Genomic DNA, 16,108 nt, shown 5'->3' with positions numbered 1-16,108 from the left:
TTGTGTGTGGAGAAAAGACTGGGGGAGAGGAGCATGACTGTGGAGGAGCCTGATGCATGCATCCGGGTGTGGCCGAGTCTTGGACTAGGCTGGTGGAGGTGGAGAGAAGTGGCCTGATTCCGGTGTATTTTGAAGTTGGTACCTTCAGGATTTGCTCATGGGTCCTGTGTGGAGTGTAGGAGGAAGCAAGGACTCAGGGACCACCCTGAGGATTTTGGCCTGTGTAGCTGGAATAACACAGTTACTGTCTATTGAGATAGGAAGAACTACATAAGTGTTTGTTTCGTTTTGTTTTAATTTCTCAATGGTTTGTGGAGGGAAGAGGTGGCAGTGGATGGAGATCACGATGGAATCAAGAGTTCTCTCTGACCAGCTTGGCCTAGGTTTCAGGTATCTTGATGGCTGTGATGGGGAGGAAATTGGATATAAAAATCTGAAGTTCAGGGCAGAGGTTGGGTCTAAAGATGAAAGGAGTAGTCAGCATTTATGGGGTTCAAAAGCCAAGAGGTGATGCTATGACCCATCCAGTAAGTGCAGAATGGAAGAAGAGTTCTTTCTGAGGACTAGACCCACAGGAGGAGGAGGAAACAGTAAAGGAGACCTGAGAAGGACAGAGTGAGGGAGCGCTGTTTAAGAGGCCGAGGGGAGCATGTGTTTCAAGAAGGAAGAGGTAATGAGTGGATCAGATGCTCCTGTTTGATCAAGGACATTGAGGCCTGAGAACTGGCTCCTTGACCTGTTAAGAGGATGGTCATCTGTGACACTGACAGAGCAGTCTTGCTGGGGTGGTGTGTTTGAAAGCGTCATTGGGTTGGGCTCAAGAAAGAATGAGTGAAGTAAGAAATATAGACAACTCTTTTGAGAAGTTTTGCCTTAAAAGGAATAGAGAAATGAGGTAATAATTGGAGAGGGAATAGGATCCGATTTTTTTTTTGTTTTAAGTTGGGAAATGGAAGAGTATGTTTGATACTGGGAATGATGCAAGAGAGAGGGAGATATAGACGATGCAGGAGAGAGGAGGTAATGGTTAGAGGACATGTCCACGACTAGGAGGGGGATGAGCCGCAGCGGGCAGGTGGAAGTGTTGGCCCTGAACAGGCATACAGTGGTTCTGAACGTATGGGAGACAAGTCAGCGTGGTAGGAGTCTTTTCTCCAACCATGTCTGGCAGCTCGAGTACAGGTGTGGAGCAGGAGGAGGGTTTGGCCAGTGAGAGTGGGGCAAGGCTGTAAAGGATGGATGCTCGGGAGTGACCACTGATGGACATGGAGTCCCAGTCAGGGGAGGAGGGGCATGAGGACAGGAAGAGACAGAAGCCGAGGAACTGTCCAGAAGGCTCCATGGATTTGAGAAGAGTGGGGGAGCCTTCGAGTTGGGTGTCTGAGGTGGTTGGAGAGTGGGAAGTAGAGGACAGCTCCTTGGAAGAGGTCAGATGTGTTGAGCAACTTTTATGTGCCAGGTTGGTCCTTTGTGCATATTATCTTGTCATCCTGCACAGTGACCTCCTGAATTCATTCTGTCAGCAAGATGAATGTCGAATTTCCAGCTTCATCTTGTTAGTTGAAAAGAACACAAGAAAATTCTTAAGTCTAGCGTTTTCTTGATTAAAGAATCATGGATACAAATAGATTTCTCAATTAGATAGGACTATTAGTCAAGGTTTTAAAACATCATTCTTAACACTTTGTATAGTACTCATGGATCTTCATGGGTCAACTTGTAGATTTCAGATAATTTTCGGTTCATCAGTACACTCAGACTTTTTAGCCTGTGTAAAAAAATGTGACACTGCAGGTAATGTATATTTTAAACCTGAAATTTTCATATCATTTTTTTATTTACATAAAAATGCATATTGTTACTCTGCAGTATCCCAGTTATCTTTTAGCATTCTTTGATCCTAAACTCAATCTGGTTTTTTTGTCTTTTTGGGATTTTTTTTGTGAGGAAGATTGTCGCTGAGCTAACATGTGTGCCACTCGTCCTCTATTTTGTATGTGGGCTGCTCCCTCAGCATAGCTAGACAAACAGTGTGTAGGTCCACACCCAGGATCTGAACCCACAAACCCCGGACTGCCAAAGCAGACTGCATAAACTTAACCACTATGCCACTGGGCTGGCCCCTCAATCTGTGTTTTTTATTAATTCTTTACATTGATTTGAGTAGTATATTCAGCAATAAGCCTGGAACCCCAGCTGTGTGTCAGGCGTTGGGCTAAACAGTTTATAAAGATTGTCTTGTTTTATCCTCAGAACAGTCCTGTGAGGTCAGTACTGCTGTTAGCTGTGTATTCTAGATGAGGAAACTGGATCTGGAAGGGTTAAGTAACTCATCCTGGGTTACACAGCTAGTAAGTGGAGACAGAGTCAGGTTCCAAAGCTGATACTCTGGGTTACTTACTATCTTAACTATTAAACTGGGCCAGGATAGTATATGCCATTTCTCGATTTAACCACCATGAACACCTGCTCTTAGCCAGGCGTGGTGCCAGGCTTGGGGGATGGAGAGATAAAGAGATGCAGGCACGGACTCTGTCATTAAGGAGCTCATGTGCTCATTCTAAGTAGAGGGGCCTGGTGAAAGTTTTTGTTTGTTTTCCAGGAAAATACCAAGCCCGGATTCTTTCTGAGAGCCTTCTCACCCCAGCGGAGTACCAGAAAGAAGTCAGTTATGAGCTGGTTACAGGGAAGGTGGACTCCTTGGGGGCCTTTTTTAGCACCCTCTGTCCAGGTAGGCTTGTAGTGAGACAAGTGCAAATTCATAAATGGATAAGACAGAAATAAACAAAGATGCAAAGTGGGGAGTCATCTTGGGGCCCATGCCCGCATGTGACCTGCTGAGGCTGGCCTCTGTGTAGATGTGCAGGGCGGCCCCTCCATTCTCTGTGTTAGCATTCACAGGCCTTTCTGGCGTGGTCTCTGGCTGGCTGTCTTCCTATGCTGGCTGTGGCTTCTCCGAGGTGGGAACTTTGTGTTTCTGTCTTTTGGGGGCACATGAGGGCCTTGTGCCTGTTCCTCTCCACCTCTCCAGCCTTGTCCACCACTGCTCCCTACCTCCCCCTCTGAACTGAAGCTTCTCGCGGGAGCAGTGTATTCTCTGTGCCTCCTTCTGTGCGTTCTACACCGTGAGTGCCCTTCTCTGCCTGGCTAATCACCCCTCAAGACTCACCCCATTTCCTCCCAGAAACCTTCGCTGGCCCTTCTTTCTCCAGGAAGGGCTCTGACCCCTTCCTTCTCTTTAGCATCTTGTTCTTCCTTCTATCCCCACACCTACTGCGTCATAGCATAATTTTCTTTAGCATCTCTGCCTTCCTTACTAGGCTGTGGACTCCTTGGCAGGACAGGCCATGTCTTCTTTATCTCCTTTACCCCAGGCCCGGGACAGTGCCTGATCCATAGTAGGTGTTCCATAGATGTTTGCTGAATTTCACTGAGATGGAAAACCCATTTATGTTATTCTCTCTATTTTTGACAGAGGGTGACATTGACATTTTGCTGGACAAATTTCATCAGGAAAATCAAGGCCATATTTCTTCCTCACTTACTGCCTCCTCTGTCACCAAGTCAGCATCCCTGGATGTCGGTGGTGTACCAGCGTGCACAAGTGAGTGACGGGAGGGAGTTGGTGGCCAGGGTCTAGGCCAATAAGGCAGCCTCCTGGGGCTATGAGGAAGCAATGTTAGAGGCACATCCGAGGGTAGGGCATCTCCTTAGCATCAAAGTAGACCTAAGATCTAATAGACCTAAGATCTAATTTTAACTTTAGTCCTTAATGATAAAGATCATTTTACCCTGAAATGTACATCTGTACTTTTTTCCTGAGATGGTACATCTGTTGATTTCCAGCTTATCAATGCATCGTTGAAATATTTTCTTCATACTAAGTTCCTGAAGAGCTGTGACAGTCTCCTTCTCTTCCAGAGAACTTACAGCCTCTTCCAAAGTCCAATCTCAGTGTCAGCTTCCCCGGGGTGCTGTCCTTGTCCCCTCCAGGTGGAGTAGGTCCCTGCCTCTGTGCTCCCAGAGTGCTGTTCATCCTTTTATTATTAAATTAGGAAAGATGTGAAATGGTGCGCAGCCCAGAGTAGGCGCTTGAAAAATCTTGGTGTTCTTCATTTCCCTCGTCGCTTTGTGCCCTAGGCAGGGGCCCACTGTTTGACTCCCTAGAAGAGGTCCAGGGCAGTGGCTGTCTGTTCTCGGGTACACCTCACCTTTCAAGGGCTCTGGTTCCAGGTTACAATCTAGAGCCCCACTGCATCCGGCCCTTCCAGCTGGCCGTGGCCCAGAAGCTCCTCTCCCACGTGTGTTCGATCGCGGATTCCAGTACCCAGAATCTGGACTTAGGATCCTTTGAGAAGGTGGACTTTCTGATTTGTATTCCACCCTCAGAAGTGACCTACCAGCAGACCCTGTTCCACGTCTGGCATTCAGGTACGGGGCCTTTTGGGGGCAAGCCGTGATGTCTGCATGGAGAAGCTTTCATCCGCTTGGTCAATTCAGATCTGGATTTGAACACCAGCCTTTGCTTCTAAAGTAGATAGGGCAGGTGTCATTACTCCCATATTATAGATCATGAAACTGATGCTCAGAGATAGCGGTTTATATGCTCTGTTAAGGGTAGAACCATGATTTGTGTTTTCACTCTGTCTCACTCAGGTCGACGATCTATGTGTTGATATTCTGCTTCACTTTAATGTATTTTCCCTGTGCTTTCAAGGGAATTAAGTATGAAATACACAGAGAGTCAATGTCTTAACTCAAAGGAGTCAGTCTAGAGTCACATAACCTAAGGCCCGGTGGCATTCAAGCTAGGAGGTCATTTTGCTGGCAGGTGGGACCTTTCCATTCCCTTCAGTCACACCAGGCCTGGGATCAGCTGCTTCGTGAAGCCGGCTTTGCTGTGCCCTCTGGGTGGGCTGCTGTGCACATACTGAGCCTGGGGCAGTGTGTCTGGGCCCAGCTCCTGCACAGACAGGTGCACAATAGTCGTTTGCGTTGGAGCCTGCCTCCTTGACTCACTGTGTCTCACGCATCCCTGTGGTGTCTGGGCCTGGCACAGTGCCTGCCTTAGAGGAGATGCTCATCAGGTGTCTGTTGGGTGAATGAAAAACTCATGATGATGTTGGAGTTACTGATGTGTTTTTACTGTGTTGCAGGGGTTTTACTGGAGCTTGGCTTGGAAAAGGAGCACGTGACCAAGCAGAGGGTTGAGCAGTATGTTTTGAAGCTAGATGCAGAGGCGCAGACAAAATTTAAGTCCTTTCTGCAAAACTCCTTTCAGAATCCACACACACTCTTCGTCCTAATCCACGACCATGCCCACTGGGATCTTGTCAGGTTAGAGTGACTTTGACATATGGCAGGGGTGACATTTTACTTCTTGAATTAATATATATGGATGATTCTTGGGACTGTGGGCCGAAGTCTTAAAAAGATGAATGCTGTTGGGGGCTTGGCATCTGTAAGCACAGGCTGTGGATGTATTTCAGAACCTTAGAGCTGGAAGTGACCTCTGGAGTCATCTAGTGCAGCCTCTGAAAGTTACCATCACAGAAACTAGAGAAGGGAAGCGTCTTGCTCAACATTGCAGGGCTGCGGTGGGGGTAGGGGTGGGGGTGGAAGAGTATTAGTGGCAGAGCCAGCCTAGAACTAAAGACCCCTAAACTGAAGCCTGATGTGCTTTTTCTGTATCCCACTCAACAGCAAGGCACCACCCTGGTGCTGGGAAGCAATCCTGACAGGGGTAGCTTGGCCTAGGCCCCTTCCTGATGGAGGCCCCATCTGCTGCGGTACCCTGGGTCACAGCTGGTGCTGCCCTTCTTCAGGGGTGATTTTACTTACTCAATTCAAATGAACGTAAATCTAGATGAGTTTCAGATGGTGTCAAGCTTGGAGTCTGGCAGGATTCCTGGTTGTTTCCCAGGATCGGTCATCTCCATGAGACTGGCTTGGGGTCGTGCGTTGAGACACTGCCACTGACAGGGATGAGGAGGGGAGGAAGATCCTGGGTCAGATCTCAGAGGAAGGCTTTGATTTAGCACAGATTCAGAAGCTTAGGGCCGGCCAGAGCCTTAGAGATCACCTAGGTAAAGGGTTTACAGTCTGAGGTCCATGTATGGGCTTGGGGTAATTTGAACATCCTGAATTATATAACAAGCAATATTGTGAATCTTCATTTTGGCAGTAGGTTTCTCAGAATGGCTACCTGCCACCCAAAAGGTGGAGTGATGATTTTTTCCTATTCCTCTAGATTTATGGAAGAGAATTCTTGAGGCCATTGTCCCACAGAAAAAGGCTGAGCTGTGCTTGTCTCTTAGGCCCCTTGTCCAAAATACTTCCCATTCCCAGCCCTATACTTTTAAGTTTAGTATAGAATTTACCATTCTGTATCCTCTTTGGATCATTTCAAGGTCAGTAGAACTTTAGGGAAAAGAATTTAAGGAGACAGGTACATAATCAGATTGGGCCAAAAGAGAAAGTTGATTGCCTGGACACTCCTGGGTGAGAACCACTGTCTCCAGGAGTCGGTGGATTGTGTACCTTGCAAGCAGTCCTCTGTAAATGCTGTTCCCCTGGCCACGTTTTTAATAAGTAAGGAGTATCAGAAGAGTCTGGCAGGTTCCTGAAGTGCAATCATTTTTTTTTCCTAGTCATGGGGAGAACCACAAGCTTCAATTATTGGCAGAGTTGGGGGGCTACTTATACATTTATTCAACTGCTGGATCTTTGTTAAATTACAGAACAGTGTTAGTCATTCCACTTACTGTTTCTTCTCCCTCTTTCCCTCCCTCAGTAGCACTGTTCATAATCTCTATTCCCAAAGTGACCCATCTGTGGGATTGGTGGATAGATTGCTCAATTGCAGGGAGGTGAAGGAGGCCCCCAACATCGTCACCCTGCACGTGACTTCCTTCCCTTACGCGCTGCAGACACAACATACCCTCATCAGCCCTTACAACGAGATCCACTGGCCTGCTTCCTACAGTAACGTGAGTGTCCCTGGGCTCCTGGGCCTGGCCCAGCAAGGACCCAGGAGTTGGGAGAAGTTTCTTCTAGTAAAAATCTTGCCTGACGAGCATCACTGGGGGTCAAGTGGGTTCTAGCTCCGTGGATCCTTGATGCGACTCAGGTTAGATTTCAACCCTTTTTGGTCTTTAGAAACCTGCCCAAAATACATCAGTTGGCTTTCCCATCTTAGAATACGTGGTATTTTGTCTAGAAGCCATAGAAATATTCCTGTTTTCCCTATTCCCCATCCTTAAGCAGCAAAGTTCAAAATCTCCTTCCTCAAACTGAACACAGGTCCACAAAACCTGGTGAGTTTTATTTTAGCTTATCACCTGCCATTTTCTCATCAAAATACAAGACCACAACAATTCTGGTAATTTGAGAATTCTGGGTGGTTGGATCCTGGCTAATTACACAAATAATAAGTAGGCATCAAGTTCTGGACTTCTTAGGAGTGTCTCAGAGTCATCTGAGGAACTTTTAAAGATACTGTTGCTTGGCTCCACTCCAGTAGATTCGGAATCAGTGAAAGTAAGAGCAGTTGCTTCTATAGCGCTTACTGTGAGCCAGGAAGGCACTGTTCTAAGTGCTTTATCATATGAGCTCCTGTAAGATGCAGGTGCTAGGATGATTTTTGACTTACAAATAGGGAAAATAAAGTGGGTGAGAGGTGGAGTTGAACCACTTGCCTGAGCCCATGCAACTAGACCATGATGGAGCTGGGGTGTGACCCAGGCCGGTGCTCCCTGGCCCTCACGCTTAACCACAGTGCTATTTGAAGGTAAAATTCATGGCTTTGTATTTTTAACAACCTCCCCAACTTTGCTATGCTCTGAAGTTTAAGAAGCTCTGCTGTTAGTTTGGGAGGAATTTTATGTCAATGTGAGTAAAATTGATTAAGTAAATGTATTTTTTCTGTTGATTTTAATAACAACCAAATGCAAGGTGGTTGATTTGCCTATTCCTAAAACCAGCTTAAAATTGTGGGAAAGAAGCAATTTTAACAAAGGAAGTTTTATGTTAAAAAAAGATAAGGCTGATTTTCTTCTTGGCAAAGATACTAGGGTCACTGGGAAGAGTCTTGGCTGATGGAGATGCACCATCCTTGAAGTAGGGAGTGCTCTGTGCTCTGGGTCTGCAGAGGAGAGACATTTATAAAATGTCATCCAGGGGACTGCAGAGTCAGCACAGTTTAGATCAAGATGCCCGTCCAGGTCATCCCTACGCCCAGCATGTGAACCTCTTAATCCCCATGAACGCGATGTTTGAGTGACCGATGCTCGTCTGTTTCAGGGAATGGACTTATATCCTGAGAATAAGAAGTACTTCGGGCTGTCAGAGTTCATTGAGTCCACCCTTTCAGGACACAGCCTCCCCTTGCTCAGATATGACAGCTCCTTCGAGGCCATGGTCACCGCATTGGGAAAAAGGTACACGTCTCTCTTTAAAGTTACTAAAAATGCTCAGTAGTCAAGTGCAAGTTGAGGCGCGTGCGGCCAGGGAGGTCCAGGCAGGGATGTGCCTCCCTCCCTTCCTGGGCAACTCAGTCCCTCCGTTAAAGGGACTCTGCTTATCTCTCGTTCTGCATTTTGGGTCACTGATATCTCTGTTGTACTGTTGCCCCAGAAAATTTTAGAGATGAAAATGGACAGAAATATGCTGGAATGTGGGATTGTGTATTTGAGAATCAAGGGAGGGCAAGAAAATAAGAGGTTAGATACCAAAAGGCTTAAAGGAAGTTCCAGGGACAGTCACAGTCGGCTTCGCTTTTTCTGTCCTCTGCGTATCATCTATCGAGCGCGAATGTTGTGCCATTCGCTGTTCCCAGAGCCTTACTGTCACGATCTCATTTAGTCCTCACCAGCTCTCTGAGCCAGTTGCTATTGCTACGCCCATTTTGCAAATAAACTGAGGATCAGAGAGACCCTGTGACTTCCTCAAGCCACATGTTCAGCAAGTGACAGAACCGGGTGTGAAGCCAGAGTCAGTGTGACTCTACAGCTCGCCCTTGTAGCCCCTGTCACAGCAGACCGTCAGGCAGATATTAATGCTGCCGTTTTACAGATGAGGAAACTGAGGCTCAGAGAGGTTAAGTGCTGACATCCCCACAGCTTATTGATTGTAAAGCCAGGCCAAGTTTTACAGACTGTCTAATGCAAACCAAAACGAGTGGCTCTGCCAGTAACTGTTGGTGTTGAGCTGGGCTCTGCCACCTTCCGCATGGCACCTCATTGTTCTCACTTGCTGATAACGGGATTAAATTAGACCTGTGCTTCTCAGGCTGTTTTCCAGAGTATACTGCTTTGGCTGCATACTAACAGCTGTTGTGCCAACAAGGATTCCATGGTCAAAGGTATTTGAGAAACTTTACATTTAACAAAGGATTTCTTTTCCATGAGCGTTCTCAGAGCCTCCAACGGGCCATGCACGCTATAACTCTCCGGGAGACAGCTAGGGTGGTGGCATCTCCAGCATCTCATGGGATTAGTGCTCCCCAGAACGCCCTCTGAGAAACTAAATCCCTTTGCCATCTTTCAGCTCTGTGATGCTGATGGAGATTAATCAGGCCTCTTCTTCAGCTCACAGATTGGCAGCTGAGCTCTCATAAGCTTGCTGAGCAAAGAAGCCCTCCGGATTTTACACTGAGGCTGTGAGAACTGGCCTCTGCTCTCTGCCCTGCTCCCCGACTTCTCCTCATGCAGCTAACGTGTTGCATGCTTAGTCAGCTGTAGACTCTGGCTCAGTCCTCTACGCTTATTGCCTAATATAATCCTCCACAACAAAGTGGGATGGGAGGTACTGTTATCCCCATTTGATGGAGGAAGAAACTGAGGCTCATCTTAGGTCATTTGCCCGAGGGGGTTTATAGTGAAGCCAGACCAAATCCTGAATCCAAATCTTTTGACTCCAAAACAGCGTAACCACTAAGCCATATGGAGCAAGTCTTCACAGCCAGTAGAAGGCCGCACTGACCACAGGACCACACATCCTGGCTCTACTCTGCATTAGTTTTAACCTTAGGCAAATCGTTGAACCTGTCTGAACCTCTGTACCCTCACCTGTAGAGCAAGTCACTTTCCCAGTGGCTTCTTATGAGAGTTTCACGAAATAATGAACATGTGCGGTGTTAGGAACAGTTGCATGCTGAGAACTCAGGCTCCAAAATCATATCCTGGGTGTGAGTCACTCATCAGCTGTAAGACTTGAGGAAAGTTTCTCAATTCTTTGTGGGGATGATAATCCCTACCTCCTAGGATGCTCCGAGGATTAAATGAATTAATCCATGTAAAGCATTAAGAACAGTGCCTGGCACACATTACATGCTCGTGTTTGCTGCTGCCATCACCGTCACCACCATCACCGTCACCATCACACCATCCTCCTCCTCTTTCCTCTCTGCTCAACTTGAAGCATTGCACAGAGATTAAAATTTACATTTCACTGAGCGAGAAGAGAATATCAAATTCTGAAATATTTAGGTTTGGAGAAGTATGAAAACTCCAAGGAGTCATTTAGCCCAACCACCTCATTTGTAATTATGGGAACTGAGGCCCAGAGAGGGGAAGTGATTTGCCCAGGGTCACACAGCCTATTTGTGGCAGCCTGGACTATAGCCAGGTTTGATGTTCTTTCCACTGCACCATACTGCCTTTCCTAGGAATCATCTGTTTGGAAAACTCTCTTGAAATAGGTAACTTGAACAGTAGGAGATAAAGGTAAGAATATAGAGGTTACTGCCTCTTGCCACCACATGCACAGCTAGACTGGTGGTCCACCGTGTGTCACAGATGCCAGCATACAGCTGGGAAGTCTGCTCGTGGGACGACAAACCTGACACCAGCCTACTGGGACTCGAAGATAAAAGCCTTAGACATTTAACGACTCCCATTTTATTCCAGTGTGTTTTCTGTGGCGCTTCCGTCCTGTGGCACCAACCACAAAGGCTTGGAGGCGGGCACAGTTCTGTGCCTGACTCGTGGGTGCTGTTTAGAGCTAGGCCCTGCTTCCTGCCTCCCACATCCTTGTCCTTTTTTTTTTAAACGACAGCTTTAGTGAGGAATAACTGACATACAGTAAGCTGCACTTGTTTAAAGTGTTCCATTTGATGAGTTCAATGTATGTGAACCTGGGCCAAACCTTCACCACAATTAAGATAATGAACAACAGTTTCCTCCTGCCTTTTTGTAATTATTCCTTCCTAACCCTCTCTCACTATTGATTAGTTTGCATTTTCTCAAGTTTAATTAAATGAAATTATATAATATGCACTCTGTTTTATCTGGCTTCCTTCACTCAGCATAATTATATTGAGATTCACCTATATTTGTTGCATGTATCAATAGTTCATTCCTTTTTCCTGCTGCATAGCATTCTAGAATAGAATGCTATTGAATGGCTATACCAGTTTGTTTATTTACTGTTGTGGGTATTTAGGTTATTTTTCAGTTTTGACTATTACAAATAAAGCCACTATGAAAATAACAGCTCTACATTTTCCTTTATCCTTAATGTGTTTGTCCTTTATCCTTAATGTGTTACAGGATAATGTACTTTATCCTTAATGTGTTACAGATCCTTCTAAGTCTACACGTACAAGGCTTTGTGTAGACTATGCTTTCATTTCTCTTGGGCAAATACCTAGTTGTGGAACAGTGGGTTATGTGGTAGGTATGTGTTTAACTTTTTAGCAAACCACCAACTTGTCTTCTAAGGTAGTTGTATCATTTTACGTTCCCACCAGCAGCGTATGAGAGTTTCCATTGCTCTGCATCCTCATCACCACTTAGTATGGTCAGTCTTTTTAATTGTAGCTATTCTAAAATAGTTATGAAGGGGTATCTCATAGTTTTAATTTGCATTTCTCCAATGACTAATGATGTTGAGCATCTTTTCATCCATCTACCATCCATATTTCATCTTCGATGAAATGTCTCTTGATGAATTGACCCCTTTATCATTATGAAATGACTTAAAGAATATTATTCTTCTAAAATCTGCTTTGTCTGATATCTGATATTAGCATAGTTCATAATTTTAAAACCTTTTACTTTTAACCTACTTGTGTCTTTATATTTAAAGTTGGTTTCTTGTAGGCAGCTTATAGTTGAGTTGATCTTGCTTTCTTATCCAATCTGACAATCTCTTCTTTCTAATTGAGGTGTTTAGACCATTTACATTTAATGTGGTTGTTGACATGGTTGGGTTTAAAACTGCTATCTTGTCATTTGTTTTCTGTTTGTCCCATCTGTTCTATGTTTCCTTTTTCTTCCATCTTTTGGATTAATTGAACTTTTTTATGATTTCATTCTCTCTCTCTCTGCTTATTAGCTATAACTCCTTGTTATTTTGGTGGTTGCTTTAGAGTTTATAGTATATATCTCCAACTTATTACATCCTGCTTTCAAGTGATATTATACCACCTCATGTATCAGATTTGTACAATAGTATATTTTCATTTCTCCTCCCCCAGGCTTTGTGCTTTTGTTGTCACATGTTTTACTTATATATGTTATAAACTCCACAATAAATTACTCTTGCTTTTGACAGTAAATCATCTTTTAGGGATATTTTAATAATAATAATTTTTTAAAAACACATTTTATATTTACCCATATAGTTACTATTTCCAGTGCTCCTCATTCCTTTGTTGAAAAGGATTTCCATCTTGTATCATTTCCTTCTGTCTGAAGAGCTGCTTTTAACATTTCTTGTAGGGAAGGTCCTCTGCTGATGAATTCTTTCAACTTTTGTGTATCTGAAAAATGTCTTTGTTTTGCTTCATTTTTGAAAGATATTTTCTCTGGGTTTATAAAATTTAGGTTGACATTTTTTCCTCCAATAAATTAAAGATGTGGCTCTACTGTCTTCTGACTTGCATTGCTTCAGAAAAGAAATCTACAGCCATCCTCATCTTTGTTTCTATGTAATGTGCTCTCCTCCTACCTCTTCCCCCACCAGGTGCTTTAAAGATTTTTTTAATTTATCACTGATTTTAAGCAATTTGATTAAGATATTCCTTGGTGTAGTTTTCTTCAGTTTCTTCTACTTGAGTTAATTTGAGTTTTCATCAAACATGAAAAAATTTCAGTCATTACTTCTTCAAAGACTTTTTTCTACATTCCCCTCTCTCCTTTTAGAATAGTCCAATTACACATATATTAGGCTGCTTGAAGTTGTTCCACTGTGCTCTGATGCTCTGTTTGTTGTTTTTGTTTCCATCTGTTTCATTTTAGATCATTTCTATTGCTATGTTTTCAAGTTTACCAATCTTTTGTTTCTGCAGTGTCTAATCTGATGTCAGTCCCATCCAGTTTATTTATTTTTATTTTTTACAAAAGCAATGCAATTTTATATGACAAGCTTCCTCAGGGAAGAAGAAAGCCAGTTTCAAGTGGCACAAGCATGAATATACATACATATTAATGAATTGATGATAAATAGTTACTTGTGCTTGTTTATTAATCAGGACTCTTCATTGCAAGTGACAGAAACCAAACTTGAACTACCTTAGGAAAAGGAGAGAAGTCTATTAACTCGTGAAATAAAAGGAGAAGTTGAATAAGTCAACTGCAAAACATTAGAGATGCTGCTGGTTTCAGGAGCAACTTGAGTTAGGCATTAAACACCACCAACACTGTGTTATTTTGTCTTTGGCATCCCCTCTCTGTGTTGGCTTTATTGTAGCTCACTGCACACAGGCTTCTTCGGTGAGCTGAAAGCATCACCCCTGGTTGCTACTGAACTTCATAAGCTCCAGCTTCTAGAGGTGGAGTGATTCCTTTTCATAATTTGAAAAAAATCCCAAAACTGATGGCCCATCCTGGGTCAGGTACCCATCCCTATTGTAGCTGGCAGGGAAGGCCAAGTACTGAGATGGTAGCTCCCATGAGAATTCCAGGTCCAGTTTATTTTCTATCTCGCACATTGTAGTTTTCATCTGTAAAATATGATTTGGGTCTTTTTTATATCTCCACTTAACATGCTCAATCTTTCCTCTAGCTTCTTAAAACATGTGAAATATACTTAGAATAATTGTTTTAATGTTCTTGTCTACTAATTCTATTATCTGTGCCATCTGGGTCAATTTCTATTGTTGACTTCCCCCCTCCTGATTATGGATTGTATTTTCCTGATTCTTTACATAACTAGTAATTTTTGAGAGGATGCCAAACATTGTGAATTTTACCTTGCTGGGTGCTGGATAAGTCTTTTCAAGCTTTGTTCTGGAATACAGTATGTTCCTTGGAGATGGTTTAATCCTTTCAGGTTTTGCTTTTAGCCTTTGTTAGGCAGGACCAGAGCAGTTTTTAGTCTATGGCTTACTTCGCCCACTACTGAGGCACAACCCTCTAAGTAAGTACTCTGCAAGGTTCCGTGAACTCTGATGTCTTCCACATGGTGGTGGGAACAGGAACTATTCCAAGCCCTGTGTGAGCTTGAGGTATCATTTCCTCTAATCCTTTTGGATGGTTCTTTCCATGTCATTGGGTAGTTTCCTCACATATGTGCACTGGTCACTCCTTAGCTGAAGACTTGGGGGACCCCATGTGGCTCTCCTGAGTTCTCTATCTGTGCAGCTCTCTCCTCTTTGCTTCTTCCTCCTGTGAACTCTAGCTGCCTTGGTTTCCCTAGGCTGCCTTTCCCCAACTCAGGGAGACCACTGGGGCTTTGCCTGGGTTCCCCCTTCCTGAGCACATTGCAGAAACTCTTTCCAGGCAGAAGCTGAAGGTTCACCTAATTTGTTTCTCATTTCTAAGAACCATTGTCTTTCATTGCCTAATGCTTAATGTCTTGAAACGCTGTTTTTTCATATAGTCATCCAGCTTTTCAGTTGTTCCAGACAAAAGGATAAATCTGGTCCTTGTTACTCCGTCTTGGCCAGAAACAGCAGTCTCTGCTTGTCTTCTGGGCACAGCTGAGTGCAGGCACTTCCCACCGCGTCAAAGATGAGGAGAAGAGTGTGCTTCTCCCCGAGTCACATCCTGCCCTTCTTACCTTGCTCAAGGTGACAAGGGGCCCCCACAGCTGGGGCAGTATGTGGGGCAGGGGAGACAACGCATCTGCCACACTGCTCTCTCTCCTTCTTCTTGGGCGCTATCTGGCCAGTGCACAGGGGCAGGGCAAAGGAATCATTGGGCCACTGCGTCCCCTTCGTGCCAGAATCTGTGGACCAGTTGGGCCTTCCTGAGACAGGACTGGTAATAGCAAGTTTGCCAAACCAACTCTCCAGTTTATAGAACCCATAAAGTAGTTGAAGTGCTGAGGAGAAAGAATGAAGAAAAGGAGGATGCTGGGCAGGAGAAGACATTAGAGATGTTGTTAGAAGGTGAGCTGGCTGCTCTGGTAGAACTCACAGGGTGGCTTGGCCATGGTAAGACTCCTATCTAGGTAGGTCGAGAAATTGTGTTATCTTTGCTTCAAAAAGCCACTGAGTCAGTGGACTCATTCCAGCTAAATAAACTCACAAGAGCATTGAGTAGAAATTGGACGTCAGTTCGTCTATTCCTGCTGAGAAGCACAGTGACCTGCAGTGACTTGGGTTTTTCCAGGGGTACTCTGGGGTCTGTTTCTGACCCGTAGGTCAGACGGAGCTGCTCTAGAAACTGTGTAGGGTCATGGGAGGGGCCACCATCTTTGTGTAGGAACACATATGGTAACCACGGTTTCTGAAGCAAAGATTGGGATTCTTAATTTGACTGGATGTGTTCTGATTTGTAATTCATCTGTCAACTTCCATCACATTTAGTTACATTTCTGTTAACTCACTGTGATTGAAATGAATGCAGTGGTGTGCCTTTAGGACGGTCCCCCCAAATCTGCGGTATGTGGTAGCTGCATTTACATACTGATTGCTGGGGATTCTTCTATTTCTAGTGAGAATCTGGGGCAAATTACCTAACTCAAGGAACTATAAATTAAACCAATAGGCTAAACAGGCATTATTTTATTCATTCATCTGTTCATTCACGGAACTAGTATTTTTTGAGCAGCTACTATGTGCCAGGTGCTGGGAGAGACAGAGAAACAGCAGCAACAACAAGCCTAGGCCTCTATTTCCCAGCTGCAAATGACAGAGCAGTTATGCTTTGACTTTCTAAGG

At 44.4% G+C, this 16,108-nt stretch overlaps 1 protein-coding gene across 3 annotated transcripts in view; it reads left to right on the top strand.

The window, feature by feature from the left end:
* GREB1 (growth regulating estrogen receptor binding 1) overlaps positions 1 to 16,108 on the top strand; it is a 144,538-nt gene that overhangs the window by 100,853 nt on the left and 27,577 nt on the right. For all 3 annotated transcript variants that reach the window (XM_046660291.1, XM_046660289.1, XM_046660290.1), the window contains exons 12-17: positions 2,603 to 2,731; positions 3,476 to 3,604; positions 4,234 to 4,431; positions 5,157 to 5,337; positions 6,794 to 6,989; positions 8,302 to 8,438. In XM_046660291.1, coding sequence (XP_046516247.1) covers positions 2,603 to 2,731; positions 3,476 to 3,604; positions 4,234 to 4,431; positions 5,157 to 5,337; positions 6,794 to 6,989; positions 8,302 to 8,438 — 970 coding nt within the window. The remainder of the gene's footprint in view (positions 1 to 2,602; positions 2,732 to 3,475; positions 3,605 to 4,233; positions 4,432 to 5,156; positions 5,338 to 6,793; positions 6,990 to 8,301; positions 8,439 to 16,108) is intronic.

The sequence above is a fragment of the Equus quagga genome, chromosome 5 (assembly GCF_021613505.1).
Source record: "Equus quagga isolate Etosha38 chromosome 5, UCLA_HA_Equagga_1.0, whole genome shotgun sequence".
NCBI classification, from domain to species: Eukaryota; Metazoa; Chordata; class Mammalia; order Perissodactyla; family Equidae; genus Equus; species Equus quagga.
The sequence above is the reverse complement of the archived record's forward strand: the minus strand, read 5'-3'. Positions and strand labels throughout refer to the sequence as shown.